The sequence below is a fragment of the Myxine glutinosa genome, chromosome 2, assembly GCF_964187855.1.
Source record: "Myxine glutinosa chromosome 2, kmMyxGlut1.1, whole genome shotgun sequence".
Taxonomy (NCBI): Eukaryota; Metazoa; Chordata; class Myxini; order Myxiniformes; family Myxinidae; genus Myxine; species Myxine glutinosa.
In genome coordinates, this window is record NC_136262.1 from 59,332,072 (window position 1) to 59,354,691 (window position 22,620).

At 45.7% G+C, this 22,620-nt stretch overlaps 1 protein-coding gene across 5 annotated transcripts in view; it reads right to left on the bottom strand.

Moving 5' to 3' along the window:
* Positions 1 to 22,620, bottom strand: part of LOC137421765 (tumor protein D52) — a 259,164-nt gene that overhangs the window by 12,371 nt on the left and 224,173 nt on the right. For 4 of the 5 annotated variants that reach the window (XM_078773325.1, XM_068108139.2, XM_078773324.1 and 1 more), the window contains exons 2-4: positions 9,081 to 9,190; positions 8,755 to 8,903; positions 20 to 121 (exon numbers count right to left, since the gene is read on the bottom strand). In XM_078773325.1, coding sequence (XP_078629451.1) covers positions 20 to 121; positions 8,755 to 8,903; positions 9,081 to 9,190 — 361 coding nt within the window. Of the gene's footprint in view, positions 1 to 15; positions 122 to 8,754; positions 8,904 to 9,080; positions 9,191 to 22,620 lie in introns of those variants that run through there. The other variant, XM_078773326.1, reaches the window with a different exon arrangement.

Sequence of the window (22,620 nt, forward strand, 5' to 3'; positions counted from 1 at the left end):
AAATAATTAAAAGACTCACTTCATGTCCCCTAGTTTGCGAGAGATGGCAGAACTGACAGTACCAATGGCAGCGGTCGTTTTCTGGCCGGCCTGGGAAAGCGTCTCCTGGGTCTTCTTGTAGCTGTTTGCGAGAGAAATGAAAGCATGGGCCACACCACTTCACACATCGATGTATAAATAAAATCAGTGTCTGTCTATCTGTCCATTTCCTAGCCTCTCACCACTTTGTGCATTATTGTTTCACCGCATTCCATATCTATCCTGGGGTATCCATAATTCTCTAAATTTTAATATACACAATTCTCGATGTCTTACTGGTTGGAGCATCCACTTTGAGTCTGGGAGGTCAGTGGTTTGAACCCTACCCGAGTCATAACAAAGACTAAAAATGGCACATGCTGCTTCTTCCTTGTTTGATGCTCAGCATTTAAAAAGGATAGGGCATGGCCAAACAAATGTAGGTTGGCAACTATGAGACAGGCTTGATAATCTGAATAGCCTTTTTCTGCATTTAGGTTCCTTGTCGGGGAACTCGTATAACAGTCACGTGAAAAAGTAAGTACACACCCATGTAAAGTTTTGACTTTTTCAACATATTTCAACATACAGCTATTTGATCTTCATTTCAACAATATTGATAGATAAAGGTGATATAATATAACAAATATCATGAAACATTTACATTTAGTAGTCCATTGTATAATTTAAACAAACATAAATGCAAATTTCGCATGTGGAAAAAGTAAGTACACCCCTACATTTATCACTACTTCAAATACCTAAAATTAGAATCAGGTGCACAAGCTCAGGTGAAAATGATTAGAACATCGTTAGAGAGGATCTTGGAGGACCCTGTCTTATTTAAACCTCAGACATTTAGTTTGGTTTGCTCTTTGTTGTTGAAGTGTGTGGTGTCACCATGCCGAGATCAAAAGAGCTCTCTGAGGTCTTCAGAAAGAAGGTTATCGATGCCTACGAGTCTGGGAAGGGATTTAAAAAGATCTCCAAACAATTTGAAATCAATCATTCGACTGTCCAGAAGATCATCGACAAGTGGAGAAGATTCCAAGCAACTGCCAACTTGTTCAGGCCAGGTCGCCCCAGCAAGTTCAGCCCGAGAGCAGACCGCAAGATGCTGAAAGAAGTCTCTAAGAACCCCAGAATGTCATCACGGGACATACAGGTAGCTCTTGCCACTGTTGATGTCAAAGTGCACGAGTCTACCATTAGAAACAGGCTGCACAAATTTGATCTACATGGGAGGTGTGCCAGGAGGAAACCTTTGCTGTCCAGAAAGAACATCAGGGCAAGACTAAAGTTTGCCAATGAACACCAAGGCAAAGACCAGCACTTCTGGAACAATGTTCTCTGGACAGATGAGTCAAAGGTAGAGCTATTTGGCCACAGAAGACATGTTTGGCGAAAACCAAAGACAGCATTTGACCACAAGAAGCTGATACCAACTGTAAAGCATGGTGGTGGAAATAATATGGTTTGGGGCAGCTTTGCTGCATCAGGACCTGGGCAGCTCACCATCATAGAATCCACTATGAATTCTTCATTGTACCAGAGGGTGCTTGAGGATAATGTGAGGCCATCTGTTGGAAAGTTGAAGCTCAACCGAAGGTGGACCTTGCAACATGACAATGACCCTAAACATACTAGTAAATCAACCAAGGAATGGCTGAAAAGAAAGAAATGGAGGGTTCTGGAATGGCCAAGTCAAAGCCCGGATCTAAATCCCATCGAGATGTTGTGGGGGGATTTGAAACAAGCTGTGCATGCAAGAAACCCCTCAAACATCGCACAGCTGAAAGAATTCTGCATGGAGAAGTGGGCAAAAATTTCTCCTAGTCGATGTCAGAGACTGGTAGACAGTTATAATAAATGCCTACCTGAGGTTGTTTCTGCCAAAGGGGGCAATGCCACCTATTAGAGCCAAGGGTGTACTTACTTTTTCCACATGCGAAATTTGCATTTATGTTTATTTAAATTATACAATGGACTACAAAATGTAAATGTTTCATGATATTTGTTATATTATATCACCTTTATCTGTCAATATTGTTGAAATGAAGATCAAATAGCTGTATGTTGAAATATGTTGAAAAAGTCAAAACTTTACATGGGGTGTACTTACTTTTTCATGTGACTGTATATTATATGAGCAAAAAACGAGTCCTTACAGATGGGAGGAAGAGGAAGCAGGACTTGAAGTTCGTTTAGTTTCACGCCATTGTAAAACAAATGAAAAACGTCTTCCCTCAGGGATAGTGTGGGGTAATTTGTTGAAGGTTAAAAGGGACATGGAAAATATAGGGTATAAAAAAAACAAAAAAAAACATGTTGGGCAAGGGAAGAATGGGACTGAACATGGGAAGAATGGGACTGAACAGGCTGGGCAAGTTCATTCCACAAGCGAGAGAAAAGAAAAGGAACACACAAGTGGCGGTGAACAGTGAGCTGGCATATTTCAGAGTTTATCAAGAGAAGGGTTACTGGCAGACCATGCATCTGCCAATAAAGGTACAGAGGTGGAATATAAAAAAAGTAAGTGGTATAATAGAGGCTTCCAACTTGCCTGTGATATGTAAGTAACAGACCGAGACACTCAGCTTCGATGCGGGAGATTCGAATGATTGAGGGTATGGCTTTCCACAGCATTAAGAAGGGCAAGGTGTGAGGCAAGGGCAAGGTGTGAGGCAAGGGCAAGGTGTGAGGCAAGGGCAAGGTGTGAGGCAAGGGCAAGGTGTGAGGCAAGGGCAAGGTGTGAGGCAAGGGCAAGGTGTGAGGCAAGGGCAAGGTGTGAGGCTAGGGCAAGGTGTGAGGCAAGGGCAAGCCCAAAGGGGAGAGCAGTACCCCATCAAGCTGTGAATGACGGCATTGTCGGTTGTCAAAAGTTCAAACTGGCCAAGGAAATATTAGGTGTACCGGAAAGTAATGTCGTTTTTAAAAGATGAAGACACAGCTTAAAAAACGACATTACTTTCCGGTACACCTGATACCTTGCACAATGAAGGATGCCCAGTCAGCAGCTGGCTTTTGAGGCCATCTTGAGTAATATATGATCTGCCAAGAAAGATCATGGCTGATGTTGAGACAAAAGTTTCAGTGACATAACCTCTTCAAGTGGTGTGCTACCCCTTCCAGGCTTCTACAGCACATCTTCCTGCCATGGCCTACACACATGCCGACAGTTAATAATGGTCCGACGAGTTTTTCTTTGCACCATTTTCACAAACCTTCCACCTTGCCTCACCTTGCCTCACCTTTCAAACAGGAGGGTTTACGCTACACAACTTCACCCTGACTATACAGTGCATGTATAAATTACTTGCGCTGCCTACTCAGCATTACGTTTTACAAGACAACTGAATCTGCCATTTTTCCTGTTCACAAGAGTAAATGTACACGATGCGAATCACATGGACCATGCTATTCTTTTCAGTCGAGCTATGGAAACCACCCCCTCCCCCTTCCACGTAACAATATCCTGTATATACAGACTTGGCATTTAATATGGAATATTTTTTTTGTGGGGGTGAACTTACTTTTCAAGATGACTTGGAACCAAAAGTTCATTGGAATTATGTTGAAATTATTCTATATTTTGTTAATGTGACCTTTAAAAGAAACAAAAACCACATTTGACATTTCGAAGCAAATAAATTGATCCTTGAAAGTGATGTAAATTGATATCGAACTCAATTCACGGACAGTACTGTGTTAAACTTCTGTACGTTTTCCAGAAGTATCTCTTTATTTTGCACATTAGCCAAAAATTTTTTTTAACAAAAACAAAAGTTAAATTACGACTGGGATTACGGACAGAAAAATTACAGTTCAGTACTTCGTTTAACCCCCACGAGCATTCAGGAGAGCACGTACACGTTGAGGCATGCTGTTCACGAGATTTGCCAAGGTTTGGACAGGAATCGCTTGCCATGCAGTTACAATAGCCTGCTGCAATTCACACACAGAGGCAGGCTGCTGGTCCAAGTTGTCGATTTGACGCGTTAATTCTGCCCACAAGTTCTCTATCTGATTCATATCCGGGGACATGGCAGGCCACTCCATATGCTCTACAGTCTACACCATGGTCAGCAAGAAAGTGTTGGATCATGCGAGCACGATGAGGCCGTGCATAGTCATCTTGGAAGGCAAAGTTTCCTCGAAAGGCCGCACGAACAAATGGAAGCAATGTTTCTTCCAGAATGGCCCTGTGCTTGAACTGGTTCAGGTTTCCATTCAGAACAACCATGTCAGTTTTGCCCCCTGCATGAAAAGCAGCCCAAACGGTCACCCCAACACCTCCAGCTTGGACTCTTGGCACTATGCAATCTTCATTGTAGGCTTCATGCACTTGTCTGCGCACTCGGACGCGGCCATATTGACGATAGACCAGATATCTAGACTTGTCACTGAAGATCACGTGATTCCAGTGTCCTGGCTGCCATTGACGGTGCTCTCTGGCCCACTGCAATTGGCGCTGGCGGTGTTGTCTGGTCGGACGTGGCTTTCTCAGGGGAAGCCTGGCACGATAGCCTGCTTGAACCAGTCGTTGGTTGACTGGCCTTCTGGATACAGGCACATTTGTCAGTTGCTGCCACTCAGCCCTAAGCCGATTAGCTGACTTGGTACGGCCATTGCGGACTAACGAGTGCAGCTGGCGATCATCCCTCCTTGTGGTTCTGCGGGGACGTCCTGACCTCGGTATTGGAGTAGGGACACCCCTCTGAGCATTTCGTTTCAGGATCTTTGACACCTGAGCTTGAGTGATGCCATACTGCCGAGCAATAGCACACTGTTTCATGCTGGAATTTCGTAAAGCCACCACTAAATGACAAACAGCATTGTCGAGTTGACGGACCATCTCCAGGGGAAGTGGCAATAACTTTTGTCGATGTGCAGCAGTTGTTTTCCACTAATACAGAACGCAACAACCCTTGTATACCCGATTGTGAAGCCAATCGTCAAATGTACCTGTCCGTACATTTTGTCACGCCACCTGTGATATAATCCTGTTATTGACTTCTTGCTGCGACAGACAATCAGTGACGTGGTTCTTTTAACAAAGAAATCACCGAAGCGTAAAAGAAACTCACCAGATTGATATACCGAGTTCAGAAAGTAAACCTAAGTCAAGAAAAAAAATATATTCCATATTAAATACCAAGTCTGTAGATTATAATTAACAATGTCTTATAATTTTCTGCTTACAGGGTATCCAAATTTACTTACAACTCTTGTTATTCCATTCCACCCAATACATGACTTTCAAAATGGCGTATGAATGCTAAACGAGGCCTTTTGTGCATGTGCTGCGTGTGTGTTTACAGTGAGTGGGTGTTGCTTGCTTGTTACTTTTAACTGCCGATGATAGCGCAAAATGCGTAATTGAAAGTCTTTTAAACATAATTTTCAGCATTTAAATGAGTCGCATAATTTTACGGACAATATGACATTCCTCCTCATGTCTTGGAGTGTGCTTCAGAACTTGCACCCATGCTTACTCATATATTTCGTTTTTGTTTTTTTTAACCCAAACTCATTCATTCACCCAAATTCACTCATTTTGGAACGATTTTTCACGAGAAATCTTCGAATATTTTCATGAATATTGTGCTACTACTTCCGCAGATCATGCACTTCGACGTGTGCACAAGGATGGGCTGACTGGTGTGTGTATCAAAGCGTGCACGCAGCAAAAACCTCCCCCACACTTCCTGAGCAATTGGTGGCGATGCAGACCAAAGTTAGGTGAAATATAACGGAGCCGCTAATCCTTCAGGAAGTTGCTCATGATATGTTTGTAAACAAGAGCATGTGGCGCCGGTAGGTTTGTATAGCGGCTGGTAAAATGACCACTAAGGTTCAAAGGGTTAACATTAAAATAATAAATAAATAAATGAAAATAAAGAGTTGTTCCTTGTGTTGCAGGGTTCATACCATTTAGTGCCAGTACATTCTCGTGAAGGACATGGATATAACACACACACACACACACACACACACACACACACACACACACAGCAATAGATGCAAAAATCTAATATAATTCTCACGTTCCCCAAAAAATTCTCACGTTCTCAATTCTCACCCCCCCCAAAAAAAAAAAATATATATATATGTATATATATGTCGCGGCCCTCGCAGCCCATACAGCTCCCAATCCACACCCACCCCTCTACCAACACAATTAATAGTAAAAACCACAATTTTAAACTTACCTTGTACATGCACAAGCCAAAATATGTCCTCATCTGTATTCAGAAGAAGCTAATGCAGACACAGACCATTCACTGATAGCGATTTGTCCGAGCCCTTTCTCTCAGATTCCCCCCCCCCCCCCCCCCCCCGCCGTTTCTTTCAGAAGCTTGGTGAGCCATTCCACGTAAAGATCCTTATCCCAGACACATATTGCAATTTATTTCACCACAAACATGTCAGTTTCCCGGGTGTTCTGCGCATGCACACCTAGCATTTTGGGGTGGATTATGTCATTTCGAAAGTGCTGTATTGATTGTAGACTTTTCATAAATAGTTCACGATTCAGGATGATGTCACGATATTAGTGAGTGATGCTTCAAACCCAACCATCACCAAATTGTTGATGTATGGCTCTTTTATCGTTCGCCTCCTCTTCCCTTTATAAGGGGTGAGGTTGTGTGGCATGAAGCTCCTGCCCTGCCTTGACCACAATACTCCTCCACTCCCTTCTATCTTCAGCCAACTCTGTCCTCTCTCCGACCACCCCCCACCATACTGATATCTCCCTTCACACAATCCTCCCATCTCAACCGCGGTCTACGTCTTTTCCTCCTACCTTGTCCCCTCAACCTATCCACTCTCTTTACCACTCTCTCTTCCCCCATCCGCACCGTGTCCAGCCCACCTCAGCCGGCATTTCACCAATCTCCCAATCATTCTCATCTGCACACCAATCTCCTTCCTCATTTCATACATTCTCCTTCTATCCAACCTCTACACTCCCACAATCCTCCTGACCCAGTTGCACTTACAAACCTGCAGCCTCTGTTGTCGTCTCTGTCAGTGCCACCGGCTCCAGACCGTAAAGGTAGGCCGGCGTTACACACACATAAGAACCTTTTCTTTCATTCTCCTTGAAATCTTTGTCTGCCATTACACCCTCCACCCTCCTCCACATATTCACACCCACCCGAATCCTCTCCCACACCTCTGCCTCTGACTTACCAGCCCCGGTCACTGTTCCACTCAGATACTCAAACTCTTACCTGATATTCATTTCTTTTCTCTCCTGCCCAACCCACATCAGCTTTGTCTTCTCCATGCTCATTTTCAGCCCATGTTTTTCAAATGCTTCCTTCCACTTCCACAGTACTTGTTACATCTCCCGCCCACCCTCCACCACAACCAGATCACCTGCATACAATATCCACCCCAGAATATCTTTCACATTTACCTTCCTGGTTAATATAGTTACCTGCTCCATCACCATGATAAACAGGAGTGGGCTGAGAGCGCTTCCGTGCCTCAAACCGATGTTCACACTGAACTCCTCTGACATCCCAGTACCAATCAAAACTCATCCCTTCGTTCCCGTGCACATCCCCTTCCACCAACCTAACTTCAGCTTCTGGCATGCCCATCCATCTCAGTGTCGCCATCACCATCTCTCTTGGGACAGTGTTGTAGGCCTTCCCCAGATCCACATATCCCAATACTATTTCACCTTGCACTTCCAAACCTCTTCTCCACCAGCCAGCTGCCCATCCATCGTTCCCCTAGCCTTTCTAACCCCCTGCTGCTCTTCTCCAATCTCCTTCACATTATTCCATATCCTCCCATCCAGAACCCTCTACAGCACCATCATGACATGACTAATGAGTGCAATGCCCCTGCACTTCCCCGGATCTTGAAATTCCCCCTTCCCCTTCCATATCAGCACAATTAACTCTGTACTCCACTTCTCCAGAAATGAACCATCTCTCATACATACATTAAACAACCTCTCCATCCACCTGAATCCGACTTCTCCCACTGCAATTATCATCTCTGTGCACACCTCATCAATGCCTGGCGCTCTTGCCTTCATCCTCTTCAATGCCACCCGCACTTCCTCCACCAACTCCATATAACTAAGTAGCTCCAGCTCGCTGTTGCTTCCTTCCTGGTTCGACAGCTGTTTGAAATATCCTTTCCATACATTCAATACTGCACCACTCTCTGTCAGCAGCCTCCTGCCTCCTAAATCACCACCCTCTCTTCATGTCCTTGCTATAAAATAAGAACATGTACATGTTCTTGCTCTATCATCCAATAACAAACTCCACCATACCATCACCCATACTTGACACACAAAAATTATGGAAGGTTATTATTCACAAACACACTAAAGGATGGCCTGAAAGTCGCTTTACCGCTCCCCAGTAAAGCATTCGTTCTTAAACACCATTAATATATAGATTTCATTATGCCATACTATACTTACAATAATTAATCAGTCATTGTATCTGTATGCACTCCGTCATTCACCCGTCAGTGTTGCCGCATACAACAGCAGGGGAGGGAGGTTGGCGTGAGAATTTTAGTAAGGGGTAAGGAACTTTCAGGCCACGCTGTATAGCCAACCCAAATTATACAGACAAAAAAAATTAATAAAATATTTTATAGCAGCCTTCTTTTTATAATCATCTCCATTTGTCAAATCTCAAAACCGCCACACACTTTGTCCCTCACCCTCCATCCAACTCCAATGAGTTCAATACGTACGCGTTGGATGACTGCATATCCTGCCAACCCTTGGTCAGGTTTTGCCTGAGTTCCCCGATAGGGCCCACTCCCAGCTTGCGCTTTATCTCCGCCATGTGCAGCTCCTTTGCTCCCAGAACCTGCCGCAGAGTGGCCACCTCCTCTTCAAGCTGGAGCCAGAAGACAAAGAAGAGGAGGACCAAGGAAATAACAATCCTTTTTGTATTGCGAGTTACAACCTAACATCAATATAATCTGGAAGCTTTCAATGAAACAGCTGACTGCAAGAAATCAAATTAAACAGTCAAAAAACATGAAGGAGATGCAAGAAGACCAAGATTTCTCACCTTATTCAATTCTTCCCTGAGTTCTTCCTGCTCAACCTCTGTCATAGCATCATGTGGAGAAGAAGCTGGATCCACGGACACCTCATGCATATTGTCAGGGTCCAATAAGCCTGGTGCACATGACACAAGGAATTAAATTGCAGTTAAAAGTGTCATTCACTTTAAAATATTTTTAACAATAATACCCGTTACTTTCTTCCCAAGCTTGAAATTCATGAATTAAATAGCAAACCCTACCTCATCCTCCTCATTCTTTATTGCTGCCAGACTAGTGGCATCAGTTTTTTTGGGGGGGTGGGGGGGGGGGGTTAAGATTACATTGTATCAGTCTCATCAGGGCTCCATTTGTGATTGGTGCCCAGACAAACAAGGTTTTTTTTTTTTGTATACTGAATCGAGGCTCGTGAAAGAGCTAACATTTATTTCACAAACAAATCAACCAGACAAACAAAATATACAAAAAGAGGGAGCGGAAGACAAGATGGGGAGAGAAGGGGAAGCACACAACCACAACATTTGAGAGCAGGGAGAAGTGTGGGAGGGAGAGGGCTTGGGGGCAGGAGGCATGGGGGGGGGGGGGGGTTGCTGGTTTAATTACTTTTTATTGCACGGCCACGTTTATTGCCACGATAAAATATTATCAAAACTCTTTTCAAGTCATTAGCGTGGAACGTCTGCTCTTCTTGAGATTGTTTGAGGTAATGGAACTGCAGGCAGAGATTAGAAAGAGCGAGGAATTCTATTTCCTGCGGATGGTACATGCATGCCAACCCTGATTGTAAACAAACTTTATCTTAACAATCAAATAGACCCCATATATTAGTATCTGGCACTGTGTCCTTTGGCATCATACAGTGAGTGCTTGGACCCATGAAGGCATCGAATCAATGATATTTTGAATGACAGCCTGACAGATTTTGTTGCAGCTCTTGCGTATCACTTTTCCAGTATATTCCCAGACGTGTTCAATAACATTCCTGTCAGGACTCTGTGGTTCCCAAAGATGAAGCTTCAGCCAATTCCATCTCTTCTAGTCAAAGGTGGTTCTGGATGTACAGCATGTGACACAATCTTCCTCCAGTAAAATGTGTTCCAAACTGCAAAACGCCATGCTGGTATAGTGGTGAAAGGATTTCTTGTATTTTTTAATTTTATTGCTCTTCTATAATTGGCGTCAGGAAGGGCATCCGGCCATAAAAACATTGCCTCAAACAGGGAACCATGATTGTCATGGGGCCCACAAGGCTAACCCTTGCTCTGGCAGGGAAAATGGCCTTACAACAATCATTCATTCATTCATTCTGTAATTCTCCCAACTATTAATGAACTAGCAGTTGAACCAGCCTTCAAGTGGATGGAGTATGTGAATTATTTGTTCAATACAAGTATATATGCTGTAAATGAAACCCAAATTATGTTTGTGTGGTACAATTTTTTGCATTATATGCCATGAAAATTATAAACTTTTTGATAAATTCAAAACATTAACATGCATGAATGCCAGGAAATGAACGAGCTAGGGAATCCCAGGAAGGGACTTGCTCCCTACAGGAGCATAATATCCCTTCCCTCTGGCAGGGCTCAATAAAGCACTTGTACCATGTCATGTGCCATGTGTATAGTAGAGTGGAAAATTGAAAATCATCTCCACAGCTGATTTGTAATAACAATGATCATAATAATAACAAGTACAGAAAATTTTACATCAATTAAAAAAAATAATTGAAAATTACACAAATACATTCAAAGTACACCGCCCCCATACCAAATAAATAAATGAACATCCAGTGCACGGCATTGCCGGGGCGCCTTAGGCGCCCGGTGATACCGCCGTACAGCACATAAAGACAGTATTGGGAGGGAGAGGTGGACAATAATTGATTGATTAATTGCACAATTAAAATCAATAAATAGTATCGTAAAATAATTTCTTAATCAATTGGCTAATAACATAACTCAACCACCAGTGTTTCATCCGAAGCTGTAACTTTTTGAAAATTAATTAAAGTAATTAACAGAAAAAATGGAATAATCAATTAATTAATTAATAATTATTTGATTAATCAATAAATCTAAAATACCCTACATAGCCAAATCACTTGGTCATTGTCATGTCCGAATATCAGCTTCCTAGCTCAAAAGGTGTCCGAGATATGGCCCAGATGAGAAAGGAAATAAATAAATACTTAATTCGTCGATAATTATTAAATAATTAATCAAATAATTCATTAATCAATTAATTGATTAATAAATAAACAAAACATACTGTTTTGCCAAAGCACGTGTTTTGCCTATTGTGCCAAAATTTCAGCATCCTAGCACAAAGGATGGCTGAGATATCGCCCGGATAAACAAGAAAGAAAGAAAGAAAAAAAGAAACCAGAGTGAAAACCGAGTACTCTTTCAGCGCGCGTCATTGCCAGGCCCACTTCGGTGCCCGGTGATGACGTCATACAGCGCCTGGTGATGGCATAGGAAAAGAGTGGTGTACATAAAGGCGAGGTTTATATTGTGCATGATGTGATATTATAATAGCCTTTACACTCTTTACAAATAAAATCAATTAAAATTAACAATAGTCACACTAACCAACACTTCAGAAAGGCAAACTAGGGTAGGTAGTAAGATGGGGATTTTGATCTAGAGTTTGTTTAAAAATGTGTTTTGAGCAATGTTAAAAAAAATTTGAAGACTGGCTGCAAGAGGAATGTGTAGAGGGAGTTAATTCCAAAGAGTTTGAGCTGCTACTTCAAATGTTTGTTCAGCATAGCAGAGTTGAGACTTTTGGAACACGAAGAAGGGATTAAACATGTGTGCTGGTACATGAGGGGGGGCGGGGGGGGGAGGGGGGATCATGTCCATTATGTAGGCCGGGCTCGTGTTGTTTTGTGTTTATAGATGAGTAGAAGGATCCCCAAAAATGGAGGGGTAGGGGGGGAGGGGGTTGCCCCCCAAAATAGGTATTTTTTTGTTTGTTTAAAGTTTTATGATTATGCTAGTATGATTCTACATGCTGCCGTGTCTTCTAACAACCACTGAAATTGGAAATAAATTGGTTCCTTAAATATCTGAGTCTGATGCTTAAACACCTTTAGTCAGTGCAGTATACTGTTTGTTCTACCAGGTGAGCACCAGGGGTATTGCCCCTATGTTTTGTATTCAAGATCGAGGCTCGTGTAAGAGCCAACATTAATCACCAAAAAAGATAACTTGACACATAAAACATATAATAAAGGCAGCAGGAGACAAGATGGAGAGAGAGAGGGGAGCACACAAGTACAACAGTAGAGAAGAGGGACATCGGGAGATCTGAGGGAGGGAGAGGGCTTGTGGGAGGAATTAGGGGGAAGGGAGAACATCTCCCCCACCCAGACAGGATTCAAACCCACAATCCCCAGCTTGGGAGTCTGATGGTTTATCCATTATGCCAATAGGCCAGCATGTTATATTTATGTAATAATGTTTGTGAAGAGGTATAAAGTGTGAATATACAGTCACGTGAAAAAGTAAGTACACCCCATGTAAAGTTGACTTTTTCAACATACAGCTATTTGATCTTCATTTCAACAATATTGATAGATAAAGGTGATATAATATAACAAATATCATGAAACATTTACATTTAGTAGTCCATTGTATAATTTAAATAAACATAAATGCAAATTTCGCATGTGGAAAAAGTAAGTACACCCTACATTTATCACTACTTCAAATACCTAAAATTATAATCAGGTGCACCAGCTCAGGTGCAAATGATTAGAACATCGTTAGAGAGGATCTTGGAGGAACCTGTCTTATTTAAACCTCAGACATTTCGTTTGATTTGCTCTTTGTTGTTGAAGTGTGCGGCGTCACCATGCCGAGATCAAACGAGCTCTCTGATGCCTTCAGAAAGAAGGTTATAAATGCCTACGAGTCTGGGAAGGGATTTTAAAAGCTCTCCAAACAATTTGAAATCAATCATTCGACTGTCCGGAAGATCATCCACAAGTGGAGAAGTTTCCAAACAACTACCAACTTGTTCAGGCCAGGCCGCCCCAGCAAGTTCAGCCCGAGAGCAGACCGCAAGACACTGAAAGAAGTCTCGAAGAACCCCCAAAATGTCATCACGGGACCTACAGGTAGCTCTTGCCACTGTTGATGTCAAAGTGCACGAGTCTACCATTAGAAAGAGGCTGCACAAATTTTATCTGCATGGGAGGTGTGCAAGGAGGAAACCTTGGCTGTCCAGAAAGAACGTCAGGGCAAGACTAAAGTTTGCCAATGAACACCAAGGCAAAGACCAGCACTTCTGGAACAATGTGCTCTGGACAGATGAGTCAAAGGTAGAGCTATTTGGCCACAGTTCCAGAAGACATGTTTGCTGAAAACCAAAGACAGCATTTGACCACAAGAACCTGATACCAACTGCAAAGCATGGTGGTGGGAATATTATGGTTTGGGGCAGCTTTGCTGCATCAGGGCCTGGGCAGTTCACCATCATCGAATCCACTATGACTTCTTCATTGTACCAGAGGGTGCTTCAGGATAATGTGAGGCCATCTGTCGGAAAGATGAAGCTCAACCGAAGGTGGACCTTGCAACATGACAATGACCCTAAACTTACCAGTAAATCCACCAAGGAATGGCTGAAAAGAAAGAAATGGAGGGTTCTGGAATGGCCAAGTCAAAGCCCGGATCTAAATCCCATCGAGATGTTGTGGGGGGATTTGAAACGAGCTGTGCATGCAAGAAACCCCTCAAACATCACACAGCTGAAAGAATTCTGCATGGAGGAGTGGGCAGAAAGTTATCCCAGTCGATGTCAGAGACTGGTAGACAGTTATAAGAAACGCCTACTTGAGGTTGTTTCTGCCAAAGGGGGCAATACCACCTATTAGAGCCAAGGGTGTACTTACTTTTTCCACATGCGAAATTTGCATTTATGTTTATTTAAATTATACAATGGACTACAAAATGTAAATGTTTCATGATATCACCTTTATCTATCAATATTGTTGAAATGAAGATCAAATAGCTGTATGTTGAAAAAGTCAAAACTTTACATGGGGTGTACTTACTTTTTCACGTGACTATATATATAGTCAGGTGAAATATATTACGTGATATATATTACGTGATATTAGTCATGTGATATATATTACATATATATATCAGTCACTTTGCGATTTCATACCATCAGTGGATTATAACCACCTTTCGGTTATATACCAGTCACTTTGCGATTTCATTGGATTGGTTTGCTCCCGGCTGCATCCAGGGGATTCCATATAATGAGTGGATACCAGAGGTAATGTGCCATGTGGCAGATGGCACTTATCGCTCCCATTAAGGTACAGCATAGCTGGATGGGATACCTTAATGGCGGTTCACCACTGATGGTATGAAATCGCAAAGTGACTGGTATATAACCGAAAGGTTTTCAGAGTCATAAGTGTATGCAGTACTCACTGCGTTGCCCTGATGAGCCCCAAAAGGGCGAAACCAGGTCGGTAACTGTGAGTTTTACATACACTTATGACAGTATCTGAACTAAGATCAAAATTCTGCTCTGTCAGAGGGTTCTCTTGAGAGCTTGACAGGCAGAGCGTATGTACATGGCAGTGACGTCATTACTTGCGCTCATTGAAAGCTGGAGAACTGCACATATATTTGGATATATATATATATATATATATATATATATATATATATATATATATATATATATATATATATATATATGTATATATATATATATATATATATATATATATATATATATATATATATATATATATATATATATATATATATATATATATATATATATATATATATATATATATATATACATATATATATATATATATACATATATATATATATACATACATATATATATACATACATATATATACATATATATATATACATACATATATATATACATACATATATATACATATATATATATACATACATACATATATATATATATATACATACATACATATATATATATATATATATATATACATACATACATACATATATATACATACATACATATTGTTACAGACGCGGTGTTAGATGTTAGTTTACCGAGCGGTTTGGTATTACCGCGTCCGCACAGTTACTCCCCGATTAGAACCCTATCCCGCCCGATTCCACTCGAACGTTGGCCAAATCGCGCTATGCTAAATCAATGAAGGAAAGGACACAACGGCTGGGATTAATGCAACGACACAAGGGGTACAGTTCTCAAGACCTCCGGAGGAGGATATAATATTGGTGATGCAGAAACGGGTAGATTACACGGCAAGAGGTAAAGCACAGCAAGATGGGCACTTAGACACAGTCTTATCTTATTCCCGACAGACCACAGACAAACGGGACAAGACTGACTTACACGGGGATTGATGGCTGGGAAGGACAGGCAGTCGATAGCTCAAGGTGCACCTTGGCTCAGGGGCAGAATCCACACGGTCCGGTCCAGAGATGCGGGGAGGTATTGTCGCGCTCGGAAGGTGGCGTCCTTTTCTCTCCAAGCTGAGGCGCATCTCACGTCACCTCCCTCTTCCTGCGCATGTCCAGCGGGGAGTGACACGCCCTCGGCTCGTTGTCTCCGCCCCAGATGGAATCGGTCCGCCGTTTCTATTGGGTGCGGGGGGGTTACCGGGCTCCGCCCTTGACGAGGGGCTGACAGCGAGCCCCTGCGTGGTAACCCCGTCGGAGCACATGTTCAATGGTGGCTAACCAAGCCGGAGTGAGGACGCACACTCCCCGCGCCGCTGCCGCTGTTGTTGTAGTTGTTGTTGTACCATGAGGAAGAGCTGCGGGGAGGTATTGGGAGGTCCTAAACTTTCTAACGGTGCCATACAATCACATTCTGGTGCAACGAAGAGTCAGAATTAATGGAAACGAGTCCTTAACTGACATAGACTAAGAATAACTAGCAAGATGTCCTATAGTTGTCTACGTGAGATGCGGTGGACCTGGGCACGACATTTAATGGGGGAAAAAGGGGAAGGTCGGGGCTACAGAGTGTTGTTTACAGACAATGGGACTAGGGAATGGGGGATTGGGGATAGTTGGGGAGTATTGGGGAAATAGGGGAATATTTACAAGCGGATATGGATGGAGGCCAAATCCCATATCCGCAACATTGCACCCTTCTCTACCTCGGGGCGTCCCGACCCAATAAATTTTTACCTACGTTAGTGTGGCACTCAGATGTAGTTCCCTCTACTATTAACTCAACCCTGAGTGCGACAGTTTTACAGATGTTCACAAATGAGTAAATATGTCCCCCTGCGACGTTGCACCCTTCTCCTCACAGAAACACACCCACAGGATAACCGAATCGCGGAAAGAATCCTCAAACTAAACATACAGCCGGTAGGGAGCATTATTTACAATTGACGCTACTTTATTTACAAGACTAACCCAGGACCTGTGATTGTTCTTTCTGGGGGGGAGACAGTCTGCTCTGCATCAATGCACCATTAAAGCACCCAAAAACGCACCAAAGCACCCTCAAGCACCAATCGGTGCAGTCACCATTGTTCATGAAAATAAAAACAACAACCCCTAACCCTGCAGGTGTCTCTTGCTCTTCGGCTCCCTCTGCTGGTTATTATTATTGTCTTCCAGTTGTTGACTTTCTTTCATTTTCTTACTGGCGGCCTATTTGCAATAAAGTGTGCCCAATGTGTCCTTTTTATTTTCTTTTATTTATGGCCCACAGGGCCGACTACGTGTGCTTCACCTGTGTGGCATCGGTGCCCTGTGGCCAAGGTCCGCCAGCAAGATTTCGGGCCCTCATGGCCGGTTCCAGCAGAGGGGCCATGCCCCAACCCATGGGGTCCATCAGTGGTGCTCGGCCACAGGCATGTGGTCCATAATGTGGTGCATCGATGCAGACAGCTGGTTCTGAGAGTGCCGGGCGCACAATGGCCGACTCACGCACGCTCCCCTCGGCACCCAATGGCGCACAGGTCATGTGGGAGACAAAAGGGGAAAGACAATGAGCGAGGGGTAAGGTCACAAGGGTACACATCAATAAGGCAATGCAAGGCGAAATGCGTACGGAGGGCGAAGTGAGAAAGCTCGTCCCTACCGTACGTCACCCCCCTGTCACCTACACTACCCTTGCCCTTACCCCATATGTACAAAATCTACACATTACCAATCTGTCGCTACTGTCACGTCTCCCCATATTTCCTCTATACCAAATTCGTCGCCACAATCCCTCTACTTCAAAATTTGCCATCACCAAATTCATCATCAATCCTCATAAGGAGGTAGAGATGGAACATCAAAGCACAATGTCACACCCACGTCATGATGCGTCTCACAATCCAAGCATCTGCACAATAAAATAACAAAACATGGCATGGTGTGGAGGTACGTCATCCCAGGTGAGTGCATGTAGATGGTGCGAGGAGACTTCAATCCTAACTATTCTCTAAATGACATTAACACACTTTACACTACCCGGGGTCTTTCCCTGCCAATCCATTGGCCAACTTACTCTATGGGTTCTAACAACCAATTCCCATTGACCAAACTGTGGTGCTTCTCAATTTGGGGTCTCACTCCCCCGATTCATCTCCCGGTGCCCTCGCACAATTTCTGGGCTGTGACGTGTAGCTCTCCCAGTAGGTCTACCCACCTGCACACCTCCACCACTGTAGTTGCCACCCGAGCTTACCTGCTCCTCACCCTAACCTAACTAACTGGGGAAGGCCTTCTCACACTCTCACCCCCTCAGTGCCCTCTCTGGCACGGGCTGCCCGATCCACACCCGGGATCCTCAGGCACCCACTGACACTAACGGCTCCCAGAGCCCACCTGCGGCCTCACCTGGCCGACATCCTCACAGTGGTGGAGTGCCCAAACCAACTACACACACTAACAGGCTACACGCCCAGCCATTTCCACAACACTAATGCACCCATCCACAATACCATTCTGCAACCGCACCACAAATGCCAATATCCAACCACAATTTACCTATACCCTCTACCTAACACTTGCACTACCCGCCCCGGGTACTCGTGAAAGGGGTCCACTCTTCCCCCATCCACACCTTCGCACCATGCACACCACTCCGTACCACTTACTCCAACTCTCTCCACACCACTCATTCCAATACTCCATGTATTCCACACACCTGTACTTGCACACCTGTGCTCTCACACCTGGTGCCACCTGCACCCTTCTCTCCCCAAGCGCATTCGCGCTGATCCACAACACTCACTACTCATACCCTGCTCCACACACCTGTTCAGTTGCACACCTGTGCAATCACACCTGTTCAATTCTCAACCACACGGCATCATCTCAGCCAACTACTCCCCTCTGAAACTTGCGCTTCCCAGTCGTCCCTTTAAACTATTGCGCTCCCTCGTCATTATCAAACACTAAGCTACCTGCGTCCCCACTACAGGTATCAGTCACTAACTAAACCTTAACGTTACCTAATGTCATCTCTAGTCCCTATCAATATAACCTAACCCACCCGGGCTAGTTTTCACTGCCATACACCCCCATAATCTATAGCGCATTTGCCCCACTATGGGAAGGGTGGCAGGGATGCCACCCTTACCCACCGGGCCCATCGCTCATCAATCCCCCAGTCCTCTGGCACTAATAAGCCCCCCTTATTCAGAGGTACTGGGTCCCGCCTCGGCATCTAAAGCCGAGGCAATCCACGGGGGCGCCTGCTCGCCGGTGTAAGGCCTTCTAGTTTACCGGGGTCTGGCGGGGGGGGTGTCTGGGGTCGGCTAACCCGCTCCCCCCTGGGCGGAGTTAAGGACCTCAACCGCCGGGGATCATCCCGGCGCGTGGCTCGACAGTGCCGCGCCAGGTGACCCAGACGGTTGCAGGTATAGCACCTCACCTGATAAGGTGCTTGTCTCCGGAACTCCAAATTTTCCCCCCTGAAGGTCCGAATTGGATTACCCGCTCGTGGTCCACCGCGGGCCACCTCCGGGGCCGCCTGCCATGGTCCAGGTCCCGCCAGGCGCTGGTCCACCAGCCTCCGGACCATGCCCGCCAGGTCAGGCCTCACGTCGGGGGCGGGCCCCCTAAGGGGTCCGCCCTCCATCGGAGGTCCCACCTGGTGGACTGCCATTGCGTGACGCTCGCTCCCCCGGGCCAGGGGCCTCGCTGCTTCCCAACGGGCCGCAGCGTCAGCCGCCTGGCTCAGAGTCTGCGGGCGCCACATGGCGAGCTGTTGCCGGAGCTCAATATCCGGGAGGGCCTGGATAAAATGGTCCAGCGCCAGGCTTTCCCGGGAATCCGCTGCCATGCTAGCATGTGCGATCCCCACTGCGCGGCGAATGTCGTGGGCAAGTTCCCCGATGGCTTCCTGGGGCTTGCGTTTTCGCAGCGCGAGCTGAGCTTTAACAAGCTCGCTCTGCTGTTCAATGCCGAATCGATTAATTAGGGCGTCGCGGAGGGCTGGCAGGGTGAGAGCACCCGGTGGTAATGCCGTCAGCACCTCCGCCGCCGCGCCGCGCAATGCGGCCACCAGGTGTACTCCACCTTCGTCCTCACCCCAACCGTTGCCCTTACACACACAGTCAAACTGCGCCAGGTACGCGCGTAGATCACTCTTGCCATCATACGGCGCGAGTGGGACCTTGTGGGACCACCTCGTATGCGAGTCGTTGCCCGCCTGCCGGACCCCGTGCGTCGCCCCTTGCGGGGTCAGCGCGGGGCCGAACCGGCCGGGCCCCCACAGTACATTACCCCCAAGGGGCTCTCGTGCCTCCCCTGTCCCTCTAACAACTACCCCTGTTGGTGTCGATGCATGGGTCACACTTCCGCAACCCGCTACCCATTCCATACCACCACAACCTTGCTCACCCACACCTCGCACCTCTCGTTCCATACCCTCCGGACCAGCCATACACCTCACTCTTGGCCTCTCACGAACATCCGGGTCTATCTCGACCCCAAAGCTTATTAAATCACCTGGCGCATCATACGCACGACCATATTGGTCACCACTTACACCGGGTCCTCTTTCTCTTCGCTTCTCCTCCATCACCTGCGAATCCCTCATCCGGTTAATGAGCACATCTTCACGATCCGAACACAGACTTTGGACCAATTCTTTTACTTCCTCCTTTATCTCTTTCTTATCCTCTCTCCGTCGCTTCTTAATTTCGCTCACCCCTTCTTCCACTTCTTCTAATTTCTGCTTCACCTCCTTCATCTCCTCGTGCGCCCCTTTAAGTTCTTCCTCTAACTCCACTTAATTTTTTTCTATGTGCTCCCGCACCTCCCGCTCTTTAACCTCCATCACCTCTACCACCTTGTCCATTTTCCTCGTCAGGTCCTCATGTACCGTCTGACACTCTTTTTTAATTACCCCTACGTCCTTTTTCATCTCCTTCTGTGTCGATTTTAAACCCTCTATTACCGCTGTGTTCTTCTTTACCTGTCCCCCAACTCCTTTTGTCCCACTGTCAGTTGTTCTACTCCCAGCGTCAACTCCTCTATACCCCCTTGCAATTTTACAGTCCCCTTTCTCACCTCCTTCTCCATGCGCTCCTTACAGTGCCTCACCTCCTCGCGCACTCCTCCGACCTCCTCACTCACACCTCTTCTGATCTCTTCTCCCATCACTTGCATCTCCTGCCCAGATGCCACCCTCATCTGCTCCATTTCCTCCCTGTGAGCATCCAGTTTGGTTTCTACCCCCATTCTGACCCCCTCTATCTGCTGCCCCATTTGTTTAACTTCCCTTTCCGCTTGGTCCCTCATGTCCCTCAATTTGCCTTCCATACTGTTTTCTAACCCCTCTAACCCCTTTTGCATCCCTTCCATTTGATTCTCTTGAGCGGCCATTCTGTTTTCTACCCCCATTAACCCATGTTTTAATCCCTCACCGGTACCCCTCGCTTCGTCCCTCATTACCCCCATTTGGCCCTCCAATCGCTCACCCTGAGCTTCTATACTGTTTTTCAAACCTCCAATTTGGTCTCCCATTTGTCCCATAAGGGCCCTCATTTGCAGGAAAAAAAGGTTTGAATCCACCAACGGCGCTGCTACGGTCGCGGGCGCGGTCGCCGTGGCCATGTGCGAGGCGCCATTTTGCGCGCCTGCCACCCTCACTGCTTCGCTCTCCTCATGTCCCTCAATTTGGTCCTGGATCGACCCTGCCTCACTCTCCTCTACCGGAACCCAGCCGTCTTGATCCGCCATAGCGCGACTTTCAAAATTCGGGTTTTTATTTTTGTAAAACAAAATCAAATTTCGCCGTTAATAATTTCGAGCGCGTGAAGCGCGCTTCGGGTCCGATCTCACTCCTCGACACCAATTGTTACTTTAATAGTACAATTGGTGTTCCAAAATTTGGGCCTAACAAATTTAGTCCCAGGTCCGAATCCAACTCCTGACAACCAATTGTTACAGACGCGGTGTTAGATGTTAGTTTACCGAGCGGTTTGGTATTACCGCGTCCGCACAGTTACTCCCCGATTAGAACCCTATCCCGCCCGATTCCACTCGAATCCACTCGAACGTTGGCCAAATCGCGCTATGCTAAATCAATGAAGGAAAGGACACAACGGCTGGGATTAATGCAACGACACAAGGGGTACAGTTCTCAAGACCTCCGGAGGAGGATATAATATTGGTGATGCAGAAACGGGTAGATTACACGGCAAGAGGTAAAGCACAGCAAGATGGGCACTTAGACACAGTCTTATCTTAATCCCGACAGACCACAGACAAACGGGACAAGACTGACTTACACGGGGATTGATGGCTGGGAAGGACAGGCAGTCGATAGCTCAAGGTGCACCTTGGCTCAGGGGCAGAATCCACACGGTCCGGTCCAGAGATGCGGGGAGGTATTGTCGCGCTCGGAAGGTGGCGTCCTTTTCTCTCCAAGCTGAGGCGCATCTCACGTCACCTCCCTCTTCCTGCGCATGTCCAGCGGGGAGTGACACGCCCTCGGCTCGTTGTCTCCGCCCCAGATGGAATCGGTCCGCCGTTTCTATTGGGTGCGGGGGGGTTACCGGGCTCCGCCCTTGACGAGGGGCTGACAGCGAGCCCCTGCGTGGTAACCCCGTCGGAGCACATGTTCAATGGCGGCTAACCAAGCCAGAGTGAGGACGCACACTCCCCGCGCCGCCGCCGCTGTTGTTGTAGTTGTACCATGAGGAAGAGCTGCGGGGAGGTATTGGGAGGTCCTAAACTTTCTAACGGTGCCATACAATCACATTCTGGTGCAACGAAGTCAGAATTAATGGAAACGAGTCCTTAACTGACATAGACTAAGAATAACTAGCAAGAGGTCCTATAGTTGTCTACGTGAGATGCGGTGGACCTGGGCACGACATTTAATGGGGGAAAAAGGGGAAGGTCGGGGCTACAGAGTGTTGTTTACAGACAATGGGACTAGGGAATGGGGGATTGGGGATAGTTGGGGAGTATTGGGGAAATAGGGGAATATTTACAAGTGGATATGAGTAGGTGATAAATGTTGCTTCTGGGACACCTCCGTTTAACATGGGAAATCCCTATCTAATGTCATTTA